At 53.0% G+C, this 24,278-nt stretch overlaps 1 protein-coding gene across 1 annotated transcript in view; it reads right to left on the bottom strand.

Annotated features, from left to right (window-relative positions):
• The window catches only part of CUNH12orf56 (chromosome unknown C12orf56 homolog), a 38,532-nt gene that overhangs the window by 7,692 nt on the left and 6,562 nt on the right, over positions 1 to 24,278 (bottom strand). Inside the window, 7 exon segments of the mRNA XM_054696795.1 lie at positions 2,032 to 2,121; positions 3,260 to 3,366; positions 6,680 to 6,824; positions 8,280 to 8,353; positions 9,737 to 10,032; positions 10,035 to 10,136; positions 21,037 to 21,196. Coding sequence (XP_054552770.1) covers positions 2,032 to 2,121; positions 3,260 to 3,366; positions 6,680 to 6,824; positions 8,280 to 8,353; positions 9,737 to 10,032; positions 10,035 to 10,136; positions 21,037 to 21,196 — 974 coding nt within the window.

Here is a 24,278-nt window from a genome sequence, read left to right on the forward strand (position 1 = left end):
CGACAGAAGCTGAGGTGACCAGTGCAGGTTGTTTTGAGCCGCTAAGTTTCTGGTAGTTTATTGCCTGGCACTAGAACACATGCGATACCGTTACGTTGCTCGTTTACTGTGCTGGATAATGCTACGGGTAATCTGATCTGACCCAGCATACACATTGTATGTGGCAAACATACAACAACATACTGTGTGTGTCGGAAGACACGAAGGGAGTCCGTCGTATCAGGAGAGAGGTCTGATGGAGTCGGGCTGGATGTGGTTGAACCAAGTTAAATGTAACGGTTTCAAACAAAGGTTAGTTCAGAGTGATTTCTTTTTTCAACTTGAATAGAGAAAGGTAGAGGCCAAAAGGTGGGAAAAGGTGACATGATTTAGTTATCATTTCCGTGTGGGAAAGACAGAAGTAGCAGAAGTACTGATGCTCCATTTTGGAGACTGGGGAGGTGGCCCACTGCCGGCGGCACACGCGAGTGCACAGGAAGGAAGTTGTGTTTTCCTTGTCCAGTGGACAGCAGGAGCCGCAGACCAAACAGCCCACAGCCTGTTTTTGCACATAAAGCTTAACTCAGATATGAGTGAATGTGCTCATTCATGTATGTATTGTCCGTGGCTGCTTTCTGCTGTCAGGGTGACTTGATTAGTTACCACAGATGATTGCAGGACTGAAAAGTCAAACATACTTACTCCATGGGCTTTCACAGAATAGCTCAGCCTCTTGGCAGCAGCCTTCTGCCCGCCTGTGCCTACGCAGGCGTCTCTCAGCAAACCTGCGCTGCTGGGGACAGCCCTTTCTGCCCACTTGTGTCCAGACAAGGGTCCTTTATTCTCTCCCTTTTTATAATAAACCTGCCCTTTTGGGTATTAAAAAAAAAAAAGAATATTTGAACCACCCCTGCTATAAAACACAGTGTTCCCATAACCACATTGTGTACACAGCAAGTTGCTCAATGGGTGCTAATGAATATTATCAGTACAATTATTGGTAAAGTCTTTAAAAATAGGCTGGACAGATATGAGTCCTGAGACTCCCCCGGTTCAGATGTTTTAGAGTCCATGGCCTTCATGTAAGGTCTTCCTGCATACCCCTGCAGGGCATTTAGATTGACGAGGGTAGGAAAAACTTCAGAGTTTAGCCAAAATATGGTCCAAGGATAGAAATCAAAGTCTATAAATCATACACAAAGGCCACGCAGATAATGCAAGTCTATAAATCATACACACATGCCCGCGGATGCACACTCTGTGGCCAGGAGGCGTCTGTGCCCACCTGTGCGCCTCTTCATTCTTCCAATAACACATCCTTGCTGCCCGCCGTGGTGTAGGCACGGAGCCACCCCACCCCAGACACAGCGAGGAGGGCTCGTGACTGAGGTTTCACCCACAGAACACGAGCAGACGTCCTTTAGGCCTTGCTTAAAAAAGGAGACTTGCTTGCCTCTGCTGCTCTCACTGCTGCCAGGCCTTAGTGGAGGCAAGAAGGTTGGTTAGTTTTAGCAGCGAGTGCCAGGGTGGCCTGAAAGATGATGGCAGCAGGAGCCTCCCTTCCTGGCTAGTCTGAGAGAGAGGTAGAAACCTCTGTCTTCTCTGCGCCGCAGCAGAGAAGGGTCTATAAACCCCGACACCTGTCACTTGGAGGTCGCCGTGTTATCTACTGAAAGAAGCTGCTACAACTCCTGCCTGTACCGTGTCCTTTTTCTGTTGTGTAGATATAAGGGTACTCTGGAAAGTTCTAGTACAGACCCCTGGCTTTTAATGTATGCTGGATCATTTGGTCTTTTTCAAGTTCCCCAGCCTATGACAAAACACAGAATTATGCTAAGAAAATCTTTGTGCCCCTGATGATCTAGAGAGACAGAGAGAACTCGGCATGTACCAATTAATCTTTTCATCACAGAAGGAAATGAAGAGACGGAAGAGTTTTATATACTTACAAGGGGACTGATCAGAGAACTGAGAGTTAGGAGTTTGGGAAGACACGCAACAGAACGGTTAAGGGGCCGAGGTTACAAGCTCAGTGTCGTCTAAAGACCTTACTTCTTAGCTGCCAGCGTGCTCAGGCGCGATGACTCGGTTTCTGTTTCTCTGAACATCAGTCCCAGAGTCTGCACAATTTCAATGCACGCCCTAGAAAATAAAGAGGAAAAAGCTCTGAAGTGGCACCCATTCGTTACAAGTTCAGAATTTCACGCGGTCAGTAATTCTTGATGGAACTGTACTCACACACCCACAGAGTAAAAGCCTGGGAAGGGGAGTCTCATATCACATGGGGCCACTGTGTGGGCGCCTGTCGGCTGCTGCGGGGTGGCACTCACAGCAGTTGAGTGAATAGTTGGATGTGGGATTAATAGTCATGGTCATTAACAGTCATGGTGGTTTGACTTTCCCAAGGTTGTGAGGATAATCACCTACTACTTGATTTTCCAATTACTTTTCAGTTTCTACCTTTCCAAGTAGGGGATGCTTGGCTCAAAGTTCCAAAGGCAAAAGAGGGAACACTGTGAATGGTGTCTTTTGTCCAGACACCCCTTCTTTCCTCTTACAGCCAGTATTATTAGTTTGTTGTATTTTCTTTCTTTAAAAAATAAAATGAATGCCATTTAAAATACCTATATGAAGGGCCTCCCTCGTGGTGCAGGGGTTAGTCTCAGCACTATCGCCAGCCACTGTGGCCTGATCCCTGGCCAGGGAGTGACCCACAGGGCGCAGCAGACCTCTCCTGTCTCCCCGCTGCTCCCCTCAGCAGCATGTTTCAGTGGATCTGCCTGTTCTGCTCCCCACTGTCTCTGGTGAATCCTCTCACCCCTGCACCTCTGGCCTACACCCCAGTTCTTGTATGATAAATAAGTAAATCTTTTAAAAAAATCTATTTGAGGGCCTCCCCGGTGGTGCAGCGGTTGAGCACTGGGCTGCAAAGCTGGCTGCAGCCTCTGCAGTGCCGGTTTGATCCCCGGCCACCAGGGAGGGTCCCCCATGGCGCGCAGACCTCTCCTGCCGCCCGCTGCTCCCCTCAGCAGTGTCCTTCAGTCCTTCTGCCTGCTCTGCTCCCCGCTCTGGCTCTGGTGAATTCTCTCACCCTCCTGTGCCTCTGACTGTACCCAGTGCTTGTGTAAATAAATAAATAAATCTTTTTTAAAAAATCTATTTGAAGCAAAATTTGCAGCCCTGTTAATCATTGATACAGTATATACTTTATCGAGTGCCTTCTATTTATCTTTAACACTCTAGGGGGAAAAATATCTGTAATTATCCAGTTAGTACTTACACCAGCTCATCAGCCCTTTGGCTTTTATTCTGAAGTGTGTTCTTATCCCTAGACTCTGGCAAATACTCATGAAGTTTGTCCACAAGGAAATGGAACAGGTCACTGGTCTGTGGAAGCAAGCGGAGAGGAAGATGGCAGTGAAGGAATCTGTTGGTAAAACGCTCCTGACATAGTAAAAACATGAAGAGGTCGGATCTTTGATTGAAGAGGAAGTAAATCACAACTTCTCGTTAATACTGGCACAGCCCAAATTGAAAACATGCTTTTCCTTCCCACCCGGAGCCGGCTGCCCTCCTGACCGAGAGAGAGAAGACATCTGGGGGGCGTAGGAGGCGCCTTCTCGGCCCCCTCGCACACTCGCATTGAAGAGCATTCAGGAAGGTCATCCAGCGACACGGGAACAGTATGTTAAATCTGGACTATTGTGATTCCTGCCCTCCCAGAGTAATCTGGCTTCCGTGAGGACATGAGACAGCAGCCAGGGAAGCTCACTGGGAGGTGCTCACCAACACGGAAGCGAGGGGCAGCACAGGCCCAGCCTCTGGAGACGGTGGGGCTGACGTGGCGCTTCTCTTACCTCTGGGACTGTGGGTCACCATTTCTGTCTAAATAAATTTTGACTTAAAAATGGAGGAACCAATTTTTTGTGTGTTTCTGTTCAGTCTCATGAGATAAACTGAGCATGAAGAAACGCAATCACCCGTGAAATCTGGCCGGTTGGTCCTGAAGAGAAACAGAATGTACCTGCATCTCTTTCCTGTTCTCTGTTGTTCATGTCCCTCCAGCGCTTTCGTTTACAGGTTTTCCCCACTCTCTGAAAGTTAGAATTTCCATTTTGGTTTGATTTGGTTGATTATTTTTTGGGAAATGCCAGTACCATTTATATGGGTTTTTGTTTTGTTTTGTTTTGTTTTGCGCATTCCCAGACCCAAAGAGTGACCTACCCAATCAAGCAGAATGTTCTGCTTTCATCCAGCAGGGGAACCCGGGAGCTGACTCTGCTTAGATAGGTGCAGGTGTGCCTGTTTAGGTAACACGCATGAGGAAGCTAAGGATGTCGGGTGGAAAGCGGGAACAGAAGCGCGGGGTGTGCGCCAGCCCTCAGCAGCTCTCGCACCCCAGGGCCCTGACGGGTGAGCAGAGAGTGTCGTTCTGCAAGCTGCGTTTGAGCCCTGGCCTCTGAGCATGAATCAGCTGCCGCTGGCTAGAAACTATCTGTGCTTTCTAGGATGCTCTAGTGTGTCCTTCCCTTCGCTGGTCAGCGCTGTTCCTTCATGGCCGTGGTGTCAGGGTTAGGAAGAGTCTTTGCAAAGTTCAGGCGCTGCCTCACACATCTGACGTGCCTCATAAATATCAGTTACTGTGACCTCCCAACTGTGCGCAGGCTCAGGAAATGCTATGTCAAAGCAAACCAGCCTGAAGAGGACAGACTGTACATGCCAAGGAAGTGCAATCCTGAGACACGCAGCACTAATTACAGGGACAAAAGCACAATAGTTGCCTGACGCCGGGGATGGGAGGAAACTGACCGACTGACCGTCTGTCTGGGTGACAGACTCATCCTAGACCTCCACTGGTGGTTGTGCAGATATACACACTTGTGAAGATGCTGAACTGTATGTTAAAGATGAGTGTTTTATTAATGTAAATTATACCCCAGTAATTTCTCCAAAGAAGATCTAAAATGGCCAGTAAGCACATGAAAAACTACTCAACTTCAGTGATCATTAGGGAAGTGCAAGCCCAAACTCCGAGATACCACCGCACAGCCACTGCGGGCTCTCTCAGAAACTCAGGCAGCAGCACGTATTGACAAGGGTGTGGGAAACTGGCCCGCGTGCACCGTGGGTGGGGATGCAAAGTGGCATCGATGCTGTGGGAAAATAGGATGACCGGATGATTCAGAAATTCTGCTTCTGGGTACACACTCGGAAGAACTGAAAGCAGGTCTCAGAGTCATCTGTATACCCAGGTGTCCAGCAGCAAATGCACACGCAAACGTGGGCTGTACGTACTATGGAATTCAGCCTCAGCAGCAGGGAAATTCGGACCCGAGGTATAAGACATTATGCTCAGTAAAATAATTCAGTCACAAAAGAGACGCCCTGTAGGAGTCCACTCAGATGAGATATTTAGACTAGTGGAAATCAAAAATTTAGAAAGGAAAATGGTGTTGGTCAGCGGCTGGTGAAGGGAAGATATGGGGCATGACTGTTTCGTGAGTAGCGTGTAGCCGAAGTTTTGCAAGATGGAAAGAGCCTGGGGATGGGTGTGCTGACGGACGCACAACAGTGTGAACGCACTCGGTGAATACCACGAAGCCGCAGACTTAGAAATGGTTAAGATGGTAAATGTTGGGGGTGTTCTACCACAATAAAAAGCCGCTGAAGAAAAGAAATCTCATGTAAGAGAAACAAGCTGGAAAAGAACATGAATCGGGCCTCCCCGGTGGCGCAGTGGTTGAGCGCTGGGTTGAGAAGCTGCCCGCAGCCTCTGCAGCGCCGGTTCGATCCCCGGCTGCTCCCCGGCCACCGGAGGAGGGTCCCACATGGCGCGCAGACCTCTCCTGCCGCCCGCTGCTCCCCTCAGCAGTGTGCTTCGGTCCTTCTGCCTGCTCTGCTCCCCGCTCTGGCTCTGGAGAATTCTCTCACCCTCCCGCGCTTCTGACTGTACCCAGTGCTTGTATAAATAAATAAATAAATAAATCTTAAAAAAAAAAAAAAATCCCACTAAAAAAAAAAAAAAAAAAAAGAACATGAATCAAGAACTCTTTATTCTTACTCAGTCACTGAAAACAGCTGCTACTGATGGCTGCTATGTGGCAGGTACTAAGGAGGCAATGAGGCAACCTCTTGAGCGAAACACACAGACATGGTGTCTCCACTCAGAAAGCTCACAGCTTACCAAACTATGAAGACATCGCTTCAAAATTGAAAATTGTATTGGTAATAAAATTTTAAAAGGAAGAACTACCTCAAAAAATTACACCCTGACAAAGTTGATTTGAAAAGGAGAAAATGTGTGTGCGTGTGTGTGCATGTGTGTGTGTGTGTGCATGTGCAGGACTCATGTGGCGATCTATTACCACAGGCATAGACACCATTTTCCATCTGGGTGCAGGTTCCTAAGGGAGCTTCACACCACCTTAGAGTCTCCAGGGAACCTAACTGCAAACCTGGACAACAGCTTTAGCTAAGACAGTGACAAGCATTTACAGGAAAAAGCCCTGAAAAGATAGGAATATTGACTTTATTAGTCATTCATGTTAACTTTCTGGAAATGCGTATGAGCTTAGATTTAACCAACATTTTACAATGCAGCATCAGAATGCCACACGTGTACAATTCATGCTGGAAGAGGCTGCCTTTGATAAACAGGTGAAACAAATTTTAAAGATTAAAAATAAAACAGAACACCTACTTTCCAGAAAAGTCTTTTCAGAATGAAGTTTTTCTGGGCTGCAGCTTTAAGTTCTGTAACTAAACACACTGTCTTCCTCAAGGTATTGTCTTTAAGGAAAAGTTCAGATTTAAGTTGACTGAAGTACTTCATTTTCTCTTCAGATCTACAGAAACAAGGAAACATCAGTTAGGAAACCTGATCCCCCCAAGCTGGGCTGACTCCTCTCCACGACTTCTCGCCACACCCTGTGTTCCAGCTCCAGGGCTGGAAACACTCTCACGCCCTCTCAGCCTCGCCGAGCTGCTCCCAGAACAGCTCCGGGCAGGCACGGACCTTACAGGACAGTAGCCGCTTGATATTTTTCCTTCAAATCAACTCACTTTTTATTTTCTGCTTAGATAAGTTGATGCATAAAGAAAACCTTTATTGCAGCCTCACAGGGCACCCCGGGAGCGCCCGACAGTATCTGTAGAAACGCCTGAAAGCAACGCTCCTCCTGAGCCGGCGCTGCGTACCCAGGCCCGAGGCCTGCCCTCGCCCCGACGGAAGGGCAGCGGAGCCCTGAGCGCTGTCACCCCCAAGCCAAGGCGTCGGCTCCCCCCCCAGATCAGGTCCTTGGGAAAGGAGGCGCTGTGCGGCGGGGGATTCTTTCTTGGGGAGGGGGGGCGGGAGGCGCCACCTGATCTCAACTCCCACCACTGCCCGCGTGGTCTGGCGCGCAGGGAAGCTGGCGTGGCTTCTCCCGCAGCTTTCCCAGCTCCTGCGCTCCCAGGCCGCCTTCTTCACGCTTCTCAGCCCAGTCCTCCCACTTCACCCCGCTGGGTCACTCGTGTGCTCGTCACCAGCTGGGAGCGACACTGTCGGGCTTGACACTGTCCCGCCCCGCCGTGCTCAGGACAAGCAGCTTCCCCTTGAGCCAGTGCCACAGCAGCAGCCCCGGCCTGGGGCCGCCGGCCCGGCCCGGCGACCATCACCGCGGGGCCCGAGCTGGAAACTACCGTCTGCTGCGGGGAGTCAGAGGGGCTGAACCGTGCACACAACCCGACGTTCAGAAAAGCGGGGTGCAAAGTAACAGACATTTCATGTTCCATGTAGGTTGATAGAAACTTCGCAGACTTTCTATTTGAAGTAAAAATAGTTTCGCCTCCTGCTCTCCCAACCCGACTCCAGCCATGGACGCCAGCGCTCCTGCTGCTCTAGGGCGTCTGGCCGGGAAGATGAGAAAGCCCTAGACGCGGGTGGGGGGAGGCTGGACCCCCGTGTGAACCCCTCGATGCCGGCGCTGCCTGGGGCGGGGCTGGGGCGGGGCGCACGAGGGCCAGGGGGTCAGGTGCCGTCCAGTTGGGGATAATGGCGCGACGCCCTATGCGGGAAGCCTGGCGAGGGTCGGGCTTCAGAAGGAAGGCGCTGGACTCTGTTTGGAACATGCTGACTGTGAATTCCCGTGAGACCATGAAGGGTGAGGTCCAGGGAACTGTGTTTGCTGACCCGCCGGAAATTCAGGGCCGAGAGCTGAGGCCGAGGTGTGTGTGAGTGTGGTGCTCAGCAGCACGCGGCGGGAGAGGCAGAGAGGAGAGAACCCTTCTGCGTGCAGCTCCCCTGTGCCGCCGCGCCTTACCTGTACGGCCTCTGACCTCTTCCAGCAGAGCTGAGCGCGCTGGCATACAGGGGGTCTTGTAAGAGGGTGGCTTTCTGGAAGAGAGGAAAAGTGGGGGGAGTTAGAAATTTTGTTTACTGATAATCGATTCCTGGTTTTAGTCAATATCATATACGTATACTTTTTTTTAAGATTTATTTATTTTTATACAAGAGCTGGGGTACAGGCCAGAGGTGCGGGAGGGTGAGAGGATCCACCAGAGACAGAGCAGGGAGCAGAGCAGGCAGACAGTGAAAGACACTGCTCAACCCGCTGCACCACCGGGGAGGCCCCGTATGCACTTTCTTAAATCCTTCCCCTGCTGCATGATTTCTCTCTCTCACTCACTTCAGTGTTTAATTGTACCACAGTGAATTTTTTCCTTACTAGTATTTTTCAAGTCTTAAGGAGAACATTTGCTCATTATAAAATAAAAATTTTCTATCAAAATCAACCAGTATGGAAGTGCACGAAGTGAAAGGTAAGAGTTCCTTGTCTCTCCCTGTCTGTGCCTTCCCTCTGTCCAAGGGCCGTACTCTTCTCAGTTTCAGTTCTATCCTTTTACGTATATAAAAACATTAATTTTAACACATTTATAGTACTTGCATGTTTGAAGATTTGTTTTTATACTATGTATTTAATGCTAGCCGACCTATATCACACTAATCTCAAATGTTTTTTTCCAGTTAATATATGGTAGAAAAGTTTTCCAGTCTGGGTATATACGCTTATTTCAATCTCTGGGACGATTGTCCAGTTCAGTATTCCATAGCGGAGCCTCAGATCACCTATTCATGGGGTTACTTTTTCCTTAAATCGCTAGCGTTGCCATTTCTCATTCATTCTGAGTCCTCGAAACAAATTAGCATGTCATTGTTTTCAACAAATTCTCTAAATAATCTTCTAATTATGCTGAAGCTTTAACAGTCAGGTCAGGAGGAAGTTCAGAACCGTTGCTGATGTGTGGCCCCAAACTAGCTCACGCCTGCCCGTGCCTAATATGGGAGCAGGTAAAGGTGGGGCTAATGCACAAGAAATCCAGAAGCGCATTGCCAGTGCTGGCCTGTGTGAGCTGCGCTCTCTGACGGCAGAGCCGGCTGAGACATCGCCCCGTCGCTGCCAGACGCCACCTGCTCACCCGTGTGCCGGGGCAGATCCAGCTGCATCCCGTGGGGCCCGGGGGGCTGGCTGAGGCCGCTCTTGCCCTGTGAACCCCAGACCCTTCTCCTTTCCTTTCAGACACTCCTCGTTCATGAGCATTTCCCCTGTTGCGACAGTCTGCACAAACCGCCTCCTGAGTGTCCAGTGTTTCTCCTTCTCCACCTTATCACATTCAGATTTCACCACCTTATTCATTGCCAACGCGGGCGGGGGCGCAGAGGGGCACGTTTGCTCTAAAGAACAATCCCGAGTCACGGCTGGCTTGTGAGGACACTTACTATAATGTAATTGTTCCACGAGCTCCTCAGGTGCAGGTACATGGAGGACGTTCTGGAAACAATGTACAGATGCAGCTGGGCCTGCTTCTTCTCTAGGCCGGGGCTGCCGCGTGCAGGCGAGGACAGGGAGGCGTTTCCTAAGACAGACTCTGGTCCGCTCTCGCCGTGCCTGAAAGGGGCTTCACGCGGAGAGCCTTTGTGAGGCAGAGGTCCCTGGGGCTCCGTGCTGGCCGCCCTGCAGGACGGCGTGCTGGCCGGCCGGCCGGGGCCGGGCGTGGACTGGCCGCTGCTCCCAGCCGGCATCGGGAGGGGCCGAGAGGCGCGTTGGCCTTGACGGGAGACGTGGGCAGGAGACCAGAGGGCCGGCGCCTGGGGTGGCGTGCTGCTCTCCGGGAAGCACCTGGCAGGCAGAAATCGGTGTTAGGTGTTACTTGGGATTTCCCAGGAAGGAGCAAAGAGGATCTGGTGGCCCAAGTGCGGCAGCGTCGGACTCTGAAAGGAAACGCTTTCACAGAACAGAAATGTTCTCGTGTTACGAGCGGGGACTGCGCTCGTTGCCCTTCTTGAGAACAGGACAGTGACGGCACCGGTCTCAGCGTTTCCGGGAGGACTGATGAGAAAACAGGTGCGCCGCGTGGCGCTGGGAAGACCGGGCAGGTGCTGCCTGGTGAGATGATCCTCGACTGCCTGGAATTGCTGGTTTATCATTTTATGTGCAAGTGTCTCATCTCCCTTATAGAACTGAACCTCCGTGCAAGTGGAAAGCACGTTGTGTTTATTAGCTCTGAAATGAACCTTAAACAGATGGAAATTCACTCCCTCCACACAGTGGCAGGAATCATGCCGAATCCCCCCCGCCCCCGCGCGCCCCACACCGCTGGCCTGTTCACACCCCCCCCGAGCAGCCACCCCCAGCTCCTTCAGTCTTAGCATCTGCACCTGGTGCTGTGGCCCCAGACTGGGATCCAGAAGGGGGGGTGAGGGCACCCTCTCTTCCTGACATCCCACCCCGCCGTGTGACGTGGCACGTGGCGTGGCCAGATGTTACACACACAACGGAACCCTAACCCCGCGCGACCCCCCGCGGTCACCCTACTGTGATGCTGTTGTCTGTCACCTGTATGTTTCCACGCGGATCACCACACTGTATTTCTACAATACACGTGGTCTCCATCCATAGCTCCGGGTTCACAGCACCCGAAACCCTCGGAGGGGTGGAAGGTGGGCGGGAGCGCAGGGGAGAGGGGTCTGATGGAGGTTGACTGGGGCTCTGGTGGCGGGAGCGGGGAGACCACATGCAGCTGTAGAGGTGTGCGGCTGTCCCCCAAGACACGCACTGTGCGAGCGTCCACATTACCTCACTAAGTATAACTTTAAAAAGGGCGGGAGACCAGACAGAGGAGCTGCTTGCTGACGTTTCCAGCTGGGTACCCAGCACGGGTCTCTGGGAACAAAGCCCGTAAAGCCGTCATTCACTAGCCAGTGAGCGCTACACCGAGTTCTACGGAGAGCTGTGTCTCCTCAGACGGGTGTGCGGGCGAATCTGTGGTGACGTGTCATCTAAGTAGACAGCAACTTTAAAACATTCAGAAAAAGTTGCTTCTTATAAACTGTGCTCATAACCAAAGCTTATAAATTACAGATGATGCATTTATGATTTTTACTAAGACCTCATCTAACCTGTGACGATAATAGATGTTGACGAGAGGCCCGTCCTGCCTCTGGCTTGCTCGTGTATCATGTAATCTTGGGGGAGAACGCTGACGTCCTCAGCCTCAGTTTCCCCGTTGCATAGCTGCATTGTGAGTGGACTAGTCCAATGAGTAACGCACTTGTACCTGTTAAGCACGTGTTCCATGGGAAATACTACTTTGAAAGCCTTAGTCAGCTATGAAAATAAAGTCAAGGTGAAGCACACGTCAGAAATGAGACTACAAAAGAAACTGGCATTTCTACGCACAGAGCCGCGGGAGTTAAGGGCGGTGACTTTTAGGAAGTCCCTGCGTGGCCGGTTGCCAGGGGAGCCAGCCAGGTAATTAGAGGGCCGGGCCTCTCCGTCCCACAGGCTCCCCCACTGGGGCAGGGGCGGGGGGGAGGTGGGCTGAAGGGTGAATCACTCACGCCTATGCATGGCGCCTCTGTGAATGCCCAAGAGAAGACGGGTCAGGGTCCCAGGCTGGTGGACACATGGAAGCGCTGGGAGAGAGGCCGCCTGCGCCGCCCTGAGGCGCCACCCCCATCCCCCCATAGCTTGCCCTGTGCCTCTTCCGCAGGACTGGTCTCGAGTTAAATCCTTTTATGAGAAACCCTGATCCAGTAAAACCCTTCTCTGAGTTCCACGAGCCTCTGTGGTAAATTAATTGAGTCCATGGAGGAGGCCGCAGGAAGCTCTGACGTCCAGCCACCTGGTCAGAAGTACAGGTGACCGCCCGGGCTTGCAGCTGGCATCTGAAGGGCGTTGTGTGGGACCGTGGCCTCGGACGCCCTCTCTGAGAACAGTGTCAGACCTGGGGTGGATTCCCGAGCCCCCTGCTGAGGTGGGGAGGTATGCACCCCCACTTCACCCTCAAGGTGTGCACCCCCACATCACCCTCACGGAAGCACATTATCCCCAGAGATGCCGGTGTTGACGGACAGTGCTGCCAACATGTCTGAGGAGAGCAGGTGCTCAGGCTGGGGTTTTCAGGCAAATGACTGTTCCTAGTTCAGAAATGGCTGAGACACACTCTGGGCCTCTTTAAAGCAATAGCTCCTCTTAATTTCTGCCAGAAATGCTTCCTTTTAGAGAAAAACACAGGTTCAGTTTCTTGACTTTTTTCTTGCAATCTGCTCATGACATGTAACTAAGCAGCACATCCTCGCTTCTTAAAAATGCCACGCGGATCACGTCTTCAGAAGTTCATCCTTTCTCGGGAGACAGGCTGCTTCTAAATCTTCAATAGCAAAATACCGCCAGAGGCTGCAGGTGGATATAAGCTCAGATAAAAATTCACCCTGGTGGGTGTGGGCCTCGCAGACCGGGCCTGAGGCTTTGTCACTCTCTCTCTTCCTCGTGGCTTTTCAAGGCGAACTCCATTAAATTTACATAAATCTTATTCTGTGTGTCTCCTGCTGACGCCTACTCCCGGTTTTAAAGCGTCCTTACATAGGTCACAATACTTTTTCTAAAAGCACAGGTTAGTGAAATGTCTTAGACTTTCTGTTGGAAGAACACAGGACACTTGCCTCTGATGAAGAGCTCCGCCAAGTCTCGAGAAGCCTAAATACCAACCTCACTATCAGCGCCCACCGCTCTGTCTTCCATCCCGCAGGCGCTAGAAGGCCAGCTGTTTACTATCGCCCTGAAAAGTGACCGTACTCGTGTCCGTCTCATGTCCCAGGGTGACTGTACGCTCCGTAGGACCCGCGCATCCCGTAATTAGGCCTGAAACGTTCCCCCTTGGAGATGCTTCAGAGCTCCGTGCATGATGACATCCTTTAGTCCACTAATTAGTCTTCTGCCCTGGCCTGTCTCCTGTTCACACTTTTCACTCCAATGCTTAGCCATGGAGGTGGGGCGCCCGTAAGTGCAGACAGCAGGCCTCGCTCCCTCGCCCTCTGTTTGGGAGCCACGCCTCCCCACACGCGAGCACACAGAGCTGCCATGTTTCTGAAGACCCTCCCTCCTGGCGGACATTTTCCAGCAAAGACTCATTTATTCAAACTAGGCCTCAGAGACATGCCCAGGATTTTTACCTTTGACGCAGGGAGGTGTGTGAGCTGACCTTTGGTGAGCCGAGGAGTAAAAGATGAAGGTACAGTCAGCGGCTGTTCTCCCCTGGAGGGCGCAGGGCTCGGTGAGAGAAACAAACTGACGAACAAGCAAGAGAGGACAGAGATGGAGGCCCAGCCCCAGCCCCAGGCTCGCCATTCCCACACGCCGAGGTCTGGCGCGCAGCCTTTGCTGCACATCCACAATCAGAGGCCAGCAGTTAGACGAGGCCCCGCAGGCAGACACCCGCTTGTGTGTCCATGTCCTTCTGTTGGGTGAAGGCTGAATTACACAAGTGCCCCCAATAATTCCAATGAACTCCCCTCTTCGTGTACGTTGGCTTTCTGCCATCTTCGACAGAGTGCTGACTCCACCGTAACCTGCCCTGGGGACCAGGCAAGATGGCGCTGAGCTGCAGGCGTCGGGGGTGCGAGCCCCAGATTCTGGCTTATTCGGGCAACTTCAAGGCCGCGCAGGCACTCTGCTCGCGCTCCGTGGACGTGCTTGAGGGATGAACTCTCCTATGGAATTGACTCTTTGTTTTGGACGCACACATTTGTAAGAAAGCTTCTCAAGTTGTGTGGTTTTATCCCCTTGTAGAAGGCAGAACAGCAGGAACACGTGACCCTTCGCTCCGCCTCGGCTTCAGGGTCATCTCCATGGCGTCGTCTGAAGCTGGAGTTGGAGAGCTGAGTGGACCCAAGACAGCAGGCTCCCCCGGGGGGAAGCCGGGTGGGGGGCACTAGCACCCTCATCCCCAGGCTGTCCAGTAGCCCCCACCTGGAGCCCGTCATGACAGACAGCGAGGTGCACCACAGCTTTGGAACAGACCCCGAGTGGGGGTTCCCTCTTCCTCTGCAGCCTTTTGCAGTGTTTCCCCAGAGTGGCCTGTCCCTGTGCCATGAGCTGTGCTCTCGGCCCTGGCCCCCCTTAATTTCCTGACGCCTGTCGCGCCGCTGGAGACCCACGCCTCCCTCTTCCCGCTCAGGTCTGGGCACTTGGAAGTGTGTGACAAAAACAGTCTTTGAGTCCTGCAGCTTTGGGAATTTAATTTTCAATATTCACCGAGACTTCGCTGCCAGCAGACACGCTGGCATTTGAACTGCCAGGGGAGCTCTCCCCCCAGACGAAGGTGCTGCGGCCGCGGGGCTCCCTCCTCCGTGCCCGGGCCAGCTTTGCCACGCTCATTTCTCTGAAGGGCGCCACCGTGCAGTTGGCCCAGCTTGCAGCCAGCGCTGTTTCTCCCTCCGTCCTTGTCAGGGAGACAGAGTCTTGTGGGCGCTGCCTCTGAACTCGCCCCCACCAGCCCTTCTCCTTTCTTGGACGGCCGCGCGCCCGGGGTGCCCGCTCCTTCCTGCGGTGCTGGGCCCGTCCCCGTGTGGGTCTGCCTGAAGCACACCTGCCGGGCCCCCTTTCTGGAAGAACGGGTCTCGCACGTCATGCTCCTGCTCCAGTGTCTCGCCACTTTCCTCACAGTCCATGAAATGATGCAGAAAGCCTTCGCCTCAACTTTCAAGACCCCCCAAAATGGGGGCCAGTCTTACCCTGTACTCTTACATCTGGTATTCATGTTCTGTTCTGGGCCACGGGACCTTTATTAAAATGTTCTGCCTTTTCCTGCCCCATCGCCCCCTCCACGCCCCCCTCTGAGTGCAGAGTCTCCACCCCACAAGCACCCCCCACCCCAATCCTGCTCAAGAGCAGGATTCTGCCCCGCTCAGCTGCATGACAAGGCCTAAGAGAGCACCCCACAGGGAGCCAGGGCTCAGCAGATGCGAACTTTAATTTTAATCCGTTATTTACTTGTATTGTGACAGCTGTGTACTCAGTGACTTGAGAAAGACTGTGTGTGGCTACTTAACTGCCTGTAGCGAGTTAGAAGAAAGTCCTCTAGCAACGCCTGCCTCGTCGCTACCTACGTAAGAGACACCGCGCTCAGTCCCGAGCAACTGCCAGGACAAACCATGAAGAACCAAGTTAAAATGCAAAACGAGGTTTGGCGAGTAAGGTAGGAACAGGGCGCGCAGCCTCCTCACCCGCGAGAGGCTCCGGTCCGGCTCCCGGGCTCGTGGCTCCTCCAGGGGACAGGGCGGCCTCGCGCGGCTTTCTCTTAAAGAAAAAAAAGAAAGCTGGTCATCATCACGGAGTGTGTGTCCATGATCTTAAATAAGGAATTTAAAGTGCAGTCGCGTGTGCTTTGCGACTCTTCACGCGTCCTCACAAAGCTTTCAAGGACGGAATTATCAGCGGGGGGCACAGCGGAGCAAAAAGAACCTCGTCCCGGCATCAAAGCCCGTTCAGGCTCGCGAAGTACGACTTGGCCACTCACTTTATCCCTCTGGCCTCAGCATCTTAAATTGTAAGGGAGGGTAATTCTGCAAATGAAAACGAGCTGATGAGCATAAAAATGACTCGTGCCTGGCAACGCTGGCATGCGGTAATTGTCGGCTGAATTTAAAGGGAAAATCAGAGAACCTGTCATAACTCACATCCATAATAGTGTCGTGAACGCCCCAGGAGGCGAGAGGATTTTTTTAATATTTTATTTTATATAATTCTTACATCATTTTTCATTTTTGCACAGTGTATGCGTTTTCATCTTGGTTATAGTCCCCACACAGTTGCACCCCCCTTATTTTGACCCTAATCCTTCCTCTCCCCGTGCCCCCCCCCCCACACACACACCCCTAGTGTGTCTCTGGTTTATAGCTACTTGCTGATTTTGAGTGGATTTTCTCTTCCTACAGGGCCGGCGTCCTCGGTGTTCTCCAACCAGAGCCACGTCTCACTCCCACGAGCTACAGCCAGAGGTCAGTGTTGGCTGCACAGTCCCCTCCAGGGTCCCCGCGAGGCCGCCGCACGCAGGAAGAGAAGTCAGGGTTCCGTCCGGCCAGGGGGCAGGGAGAGCCTTTGCTCCCACTGAGAATTCCTTCTGGGGAGCTCCTGACTCTCTTGGTTGGTTTTTTTTTTTTTCCTTGACTTGCTTGTTTCCATTTTTGGGTTTTTTTCCCTTATCCCTCCTCCCCCGGCTTATTTTTTTAATTTCACGAGTTTGGGTCATCCATCTCCCCTTGCACTGCACTGGGCAGCCTTTCACCTGCCTGCTCACCCCTCTCCTGAGGGGGGGCCGGAGCCCCTCCCGGTAACGGGCCAGCGGGCCCAATGGGAGACGCAGCACCGGCTGGCTCGGCTGAGCACAGGGGGCAGCGGGCCCTGGAAGACCAGCATCGTGCTCAGGACTGAGGCCTCCGGGGACCTGGGGCAGGGGCTGGCGAGGAGAATTGGTCTGCAGGGCCCGGAGGCACAGGAGGGGATGGTGCAAGGGCCGGGGAGAGTGGTCTTCTGCCGTCGGCCTGCCCAGCAGCTCCCTCTGAGGAACTGTCTTCTTCCTACAGCTTCCATGAACACCCCCCTTTAAACAGAAAGACTTGGCTCCTTCTGTGTGACGGATGAGGAGGAAGCTCAGGGCCCCTCCCTTGTGGGAGTCCCCCCAGAGTCACAGGAGAGGCGCCAACTGTGTCCACACTGTGGGTCACCGTCGTGGCTTGTCCACTAGCACTGGTCAGCCAAGGACGCGCCTCCGAAGGGCGCCTCAGAGAATACGTTGGTTCTCAGTGCGGAGCCTGTGTCTGTCGACACCCTTCCCTGTGGCGGCCACGCTGTGTGAGGCATCCGCTCAGCTGAGACGCTCGGCAGTGCCTGTGGTTTCACCCGCATCACTGGCTTTACAAGATGTTTAGGTTTTAGGTTTAAAATAAAAATCACAGGGCCTCCCTGGTGGCACAAGGGGTTAAGCACCGCACTGTGAAGCAATCCACAGCCTCTGCAGCACGAGTTTGATCCCCGCCAGCCAGGGAGCTACCCACACAGCACAGCAGACCTCTCCTGTCTCCCCCTGCTCCCCTCAGCAGTGGATTTCAGTCAGTCTGCCTGTTCCGCTCCCTGCTCTGTCTCTGGTGGATCCTCTCACCCCCTGCGTCTCTGGCCTGCACCCCAGTTCTTGTATGCATAAAGAAATGTCTTTTAAAAAAAAAAAATAAAATAAAATAAAATAAATATTACATCTACGGATATACGGGGTACATGTAAGCAGCTGCATACAGATACATAAACTTCAGCATATGTGTCATTAAATTATGTTTTATTCTGGTCTGGGGGCCAGTCTACTTCACGTCAGGCCAGATACGCCACTCACGCTCTTAAGGACTTTTCTGTGACTCTCAGATACAGTGGCCAGTTTGGTCGCCACTAGCCACCTGCCGTGGGTTCAATTTAAAGTTCATTTAGTAGCACCAGTCACACGGCGGTGGCCTCGGGAGGTGGACGGCTACTCTCTTAGACACAGTCAGGCTGGATACAGCACAGTTCCACCGCTGCAGAAGGTTCTGCTGGAGAGTGCCTTTCTGGAATGTGCCTGAAACAAAGGGCTAATAACTCAGTTGATTCTAGAACGTCCACTGCGGACGCTGCTGAGCAACTTCCTCTGCCCTGTCAGCGTGTTCGCTTAGAACTTCACAACCGTCCTCTTCTACCGCCACGTGAGAAGCGCAGTGCAGAGTGCTGGCCGGGGCCGCCAGAGGGACCCAAGAATACTCGAGAGAAAAGCCTCTTTTTCTCTGTATCCTCAGAAAAATCAGGTCTAACTAGGAATTCAAATGTGATGTGGAAAAGCTGAGTATTTTTAATCCAAATGATTTGCAATTCAGAGCTTGCCTTGTGAAGATAATCCAGCGGGCCGGTCTGTGAGCGCCTCTGCCACTCGTCACAAATATTCCCCGGGCTCTCACCCCGGAGGCCTGGCGTCAGTTCTTGCAGTCACCCTTGCTTAGATGCCCAGGGGCGCGCGCCGCTGCTCTAAGCTTGCTGTCCTTGCTGCTACATCATGGACTCAGTCATGGCCCCTGTCAAGCGGTTGTTCAGACGGGTTTGAGCCTCTCTCGCTGCATCGGGAGTGTCTGGGGGGGAACCGCCGGGGTAGGCGGCAGCAGGCGCAGGGAACAGCAGCCCGGCTCGGGGGAACCGCGCTCGCCACCGTGGCCTGCTGGAAAGGGGGTGTTTCCTGCCCCCCTGTGTGCTGGGCACGGGGTAGCAGCAGCTTTGTGTTTTCAAGAGCTCCTGTGCAGAAGTGTCGGATGTCCCCCGAGATGGGGGGGGGACGTCCTGTCAGGGGCCAATCCCATGAGCACACGAGGAGTTTTTTTAAAACTTTCCTGCTTCTGAAACCATTGCAAAGTTTCTAGGATTTAGGTTTCATGGAACTTCCACCTAGTGGCTTCTTTAACGTGTGTTTTTATCTTTTTATACGCGTTGGGGGAGAGAGTCCAGAATAATTACACTTGTAAACAGGATAAATATGCATTTAAGGCAACCAACACCAGTTAAGAGCCTAATTAGTGTGACTGGAGACCCGGAGCCCCCAGGGGCTTACTAAGTCTGCTAATTGCAACTTGTGCACACGGTCGCCCTGCCGGTGTCGGTGTGGAAAGCGCCCAGACGCCCTCGGCAGCCACTCTGCGCCCCACGAGTCTGACTCAGAGTGAAGCCGAGGGAGGGAGGGTTGGTCCCGGCGGGCCTCCCCAGACAGCAGAAGTGGGGAGCCCGTCGGGAGCCCCGGGGCCTCATCCAGCCACCCCCAGGCGCTCGGGCTGCGGCCCTCACCGCCACTGCTCTCCAGCCGAGTGCCCCCTGCCCATGCAGCACACGCACCACCCAGCCCTGCGGCGCTGGCAGCAGGCATGAGGACGCGCAGGCTCGCCCGGGTCACGCGACTGGCAGACCACCAGGCCAGGGGAGGTGAGGGCCAAGACTCAGCCCGGGGCTCAGCGAAGCCCCAAGCCCATGTTCTTGGTCTCTGCTTCTCGCCGACTCCCGGCCTTGAGGGCACAGATCCCTGAAGAGCTCTGCTTTACACACCCATCCACCTGCAGGCGCACATCTGTGGGGGCCACACAGTGTGACACCACGCACACGCTCTACTTTTATGCACTATTCCTGGGATTTTTACCGCTTCTTCACGAGACACACTCAGGCCAGCCGAGACGGGACGCATGCGAGCGGCTCTGGCTGCACAGGGAGAGCCTCGCTGTCCCCTCCGCGCCCCGGGGGTCCTTCCAGGTCTCCCTGGGCACAGCAGGAAAACCACCCGTGTCAGACACTGAGTTTCCGACAAAGAAGGGCTCATGGTGACCGTTGATCTTTTTATCTACGAGTGTGGGATGCTCCCGGGTGCGCAGATCCCCAGCAAACGTGTCTGCGAGGCGAGGGAACTAGACTGGGAATCCCGTCAGGGGCCCGTGGCCCCTCCCTGGGCGGGGGGGGGGGGGGGGGGGGCTCGCAGACACGGCTCTGCCAGGTTTGTCATTACAATCCGTGGTTGCTGATCAGGCTACTAGCAAATCACACAGGAGCGGACCGAGCGGAACCCAGCGTCGAGCTCCTGTTTCTAAACCAAGACGAGGGGCACGGGGCACGAGGGGCGCGTCCTTCTCCTCCCTCGGCGCACTCCTCTCCCCTCGCCCCCTCCTCACATCTCGCTCCTTCCCTTTCCTTCCTCCTGTCCCCGTCCCCACGCCTGGCGCCTGGAGCTGCGCTGCTGGAGTGACCTGGCCAGCTCATCCTCCATGCAGACGGCGCTGGCGGGCGTCGCTCCCCACCAGGGACTCCAGAGCACACGGAAGTGTCACCTCACGCTAAACGGTCACACGGTCACACATCACACGTGTTGTGAGGAGGTGGAGACACAGGATCCTGGGCGCTGCCGGCGGGACTATAACTTGGTGCCATCCTCTGGGGAACGGCAGGGAGTCTCCTCGGAAATCAGAAGCAAAACCACCATGTGATTCATCAGCCCCACTTCCCGATCTACGTCCAGAGCAGGTCAAACGTCTCTCGGAGAGAGGCGCCCGCCGCCCCGCGCGCGCAGCAGCACCTAGAGTAGCACGACACGGGGACGCCCTCTGTGCCTGGCAAAGATGGGCATAAAGCAAAGGTGGGGGCAGGGCATGCACGGGTGTGCAGCCAGTGTGGCATCACACCCGGCCACGGGGTGAACATCCAGCTTTAAAAAGGAAGGAAAATCCTTTGTAAAACCTGGAGGACGTGACGCTAAATGACGTGAACTAGACACAGAAGGACAAATACCGCATCATCTCACCTATGTGGCATCTAAAAAAGGCAAACATAGCAATAGAGAGTGGGGGTTACCAGGGACGGGGGCGGGAGGGAAGGTGGGGCAGAGACTGGGAAAGACGCCAAACTTCCAGTTATAAGGTAAATAAATCCTGAAGCCCAAAATGCACAACATGGTAACTGTCGTTAATGACTTACTGAAAACTAAAGAAAGTAGTTACCAAGCGCGCTCGCCACACACAGAAAAAAGGTCACCACGCGAAGTGACGGTGTTGAGATTCGTCGCTCTCACAAGGCATACGGGAATTTTATTTTTGGATCATACATCAATAATCCTGGGAAGAGAAAAGAACATTTTCTCTTTTTGTCTCACAAAGAAACCTGCCTTTGCCTGTTTTGCTTTAAGGAACGCCCTGCATACCTTGTTTGCCGTTAGGACGGACAGGAGGAAATGGAAAGAATTTCCTGACCCCTTTCGGTCGCTCGCTCTCCTTCTTCAGAGCGGTGGGATAGTAGATGATACGGATGTGCTGATTAGTCTCTCTGTCTCGTGGACTCAAAAATTCCGGGTAGTCATCGATCTGGAAAAAAATCAAGTTGAAGCTAAATACAACCGTGTATTACTCTGGAATCATCAATCCTCCTAAAGATCAGGGCAGTTTAAATTGCATCCTTTCTTTTTTATGCCCCCCACCCCGGAAATCTTTCCTCTTGTTGTTAGATTTACCAATTTCTCCTCTATTTGTTTCTTTTCTTTTATTTATTTATACAAGCACTGGGTACAGTCAGAAGCGCGGGAGGGTGAGAGAATCCACCAGAGCCAGAGCGGGGAGCAGAGCAGGCAGAAGGACCGAAGGACACTGCTGAGGGGAGCAGCGGGCGGCAGGAGAGGTCTGCGCGCCATGTGGGACCCTCCTCCCGTGGCCGGGGAGCAGCCGGGGATCGAACCGGCGCCACAGAGGCCGCGGGCAGCTTCGCAACCCAGCGCTCACCCGCTGCGCCCCCGGGGAGGCCCTCCTCTATTTGTTTCAGTTCTTACTGGAAATGTGCTCAGCAACAGGACCCGAGAAACTATGCACCCTGTAGGAGTGCTAAATAAATAGTAACAGTGGTTTTGTTTATTAAAATGTCCCTCCCCAATTTCATTTTAAGAACAGACCTTTTTTCAAAGGTCATGAAAATATATAATTAACTGGGCTTGAAGGAGGAAACAATGCCCACTGGTCGAAAGCCGTCTCCAGAGACTGTGAATACAAACACGCAGGCCTCCGCTCCCACAAGTTCCCTGCCCCGAAACAGTGTTCGCGATTGGTCCACAGACAGGCAGAGAGAAACAGAGAAAGAGTCAGAACGGGTCTCTAGAACTACTTTGTTCACAATTTTCTGACTGTATGTCTTAAAATAAGCTTTACGCATAATGAGTTTAATTCTGTTCTGCACATGAATACTGAGCTTCGTTAGGTTGGAAATAAGATCATTCACTGGCCCACGGAGCATTGAAATTGTCTTCCCAAGACTGTATCAGAGTTGGAAGAACGGCTTTCCCCCGATACCTGTCAGGACAGGTTGTTATAGAGCAACCCCGATATTAAACGGGTTCCTGGCTGTGGGTCCTCACCCGCGCGCTTTAAAGGGACTTATGAATACTCTACTACAGACACACACAAAAGGGTTAATAAAAGGTTTATTTACAAGAGAAAAAGAAATAAGGAAAATGGACAACTCAGGGAGAAATTAGGGAAATAAAGTCTTTCATGCGTCCTACCCGATCCGACGACCTGGAAACCCAAAGTCACTCTCAGAGCTGGCCGGACGCTGCGAGCTGGCGGAGCCAAAAATGGGGGACCCCCCCAAAGCCCACGTGTCTGCCTTTTGTATCCACCTGGCTGCTTCACCCCACCCTCAGGTCCCAGCCCCCTTCCCTTGGGTGGTGATGGGGTTTGGAGTTCCCAGTGTCTTTGGCTTTAGTCTGGAGTGGGAGTGGAGTGCACAAAGCCTGTATGGGATTAGCTCAGGACATCCTTTCCCCCTAACAATTCCCCCCTTTCACTTGTTGCCACCATTTCCATGGTGATGAAGATCGAATATATGGAGGTTGGGACCAACGCAAGAAAAATTACTTTGGGCTGGTCAACCACGGGTGAAACTTGCAAATCACGTTTGGGCGCCAAGCTGTTATAGAGCAACCCCGATATTAAACGGGTTCGGGACATCCTTTTTCCCCCTAACAAGGTGATCGTTGAAGAGTATCTGCATGAAAATAATTTGAGAGCTCCAAATCAGAACACGGGACCGATTTTTTTCCTGTGACTTGCTGACATCAAAACTCACAAAGCCATTTTACCCAATGTGTGTGTGTGTGTGTGTGTGTGTGTGTGTGTGTCGGATAAATGATCCCTTGTAAACATAACTGCACGAAGTTACGATTGCCCCGGGGCTGTATGCCTGCTGCACTAGTATCCGCAGCCGCTTCAGCCCCTTTCCTCACTAGAAACTGAGCTGGGGAAGTCGGAGTTATTTGCAAATGGCCTCCCACGTCCTCCCGCCCAGTCAACGCGGTAAGAAGCCTAAGACAGTTTTAAGTTGTGGTGCCTTATAACACCTGCTCTTTCTTTGCCTCTGAGAAAGCTGACTGTCACGTAACTCCCTGTAGTCTGGAGTCCAACGGTGGACCAACTGCTAGTTTCCCAGTAAAATCTGGTTCTTTAAAAAACCCTAACAAACATTTTACCTGTGTGGAAAATAAACAACCGAAGGTGCTTGAGACAGACCACGTAAGAGGCTCATCGCAGAGCGAGAGCCCACCTCTTCAGGAAACCCTACTCTGGCCAGCAGATTAATTTGAATTGAAGAGAACTGAGGCCCCCAAAGGAGGCAGAGAAGCTCTTCCCCTTTCAGCGAGGACTGGGGCAAGGCAGTGGAGGGAACACTATTGCCCCGTGAAGGGTTATCTGTGGAAATGTCCTGGGTGGAGACGAGAAACCCCTCTTTATTTGCAAAGTGAACATGAGGCCCTTCCCTCCTCACGCGGCCGTCCCGGCCGCTCTCCCTGGGGCGCCAGGCCCTTGGCCCCGTCCTCAGTTCAGCATCTAAATTCTGTTCTCCCCAACCGAGGCCGGGGTCCTCGTAATCTGTGTGGGTTCCCCTGTGTGCACATGACTAAATGGATCCTTTTCTTCTGCCAACCCATCTGATGCCTCGGGCCCAAGAAGAGCCCAGAGCAATTGGGGGGCTTTCTCTTGAGCCCCAACATCACGAGAAAAAATAATATAAATAATCTCTCAGTCTGTAAGCTACTGAGGCGGCAGGTCTGGGGTGGATCTTGCACAGTCCCGGGAGGCCTGTCTCAGGGTGGCCCCGGGGAGGGCCGGCCCTGGCAGGCACCTGCTGAGCCTCACAGACTCTGCCAGGGAAGAGTGTTCTGTGAGCTTGAGACGGTCACTCGGTGCCGTTTGAGCAGATCGGCTTATTCTGACAATGTCGTTGTCACAATCACCTGTTTTTGCTAGGCGAGGGCAGGGTGGTGAGCGAGGGATGGGATCTAATGGCCAAGGTCACTCCGACAGGTCATGGATGTCTGTGTGACTGACCCCAGCTAAACCCTACACACAAGGCTGCGGGAGCGTCCCTGGGCCACGTGTTGTCACACATCGCAGGGGAGGA

The sequence above is a fragment of the Talpa occidentalis genome, unplaced genomic scaffold (assembly GCF_014898055.3).
Source record: "Talpa occidentalis isolate TD23 unplaced genomic scaffold, MPIMG_talOcc4v2.1 talOcc4.16, whole genome shotgun sequence".
Taxonomy (NCBI): Eukaryota; Metazoa; Chordata; class Mammalia; order Eulipotyphla; family Talpidae; genus Talpa; species Talpa occidentalis.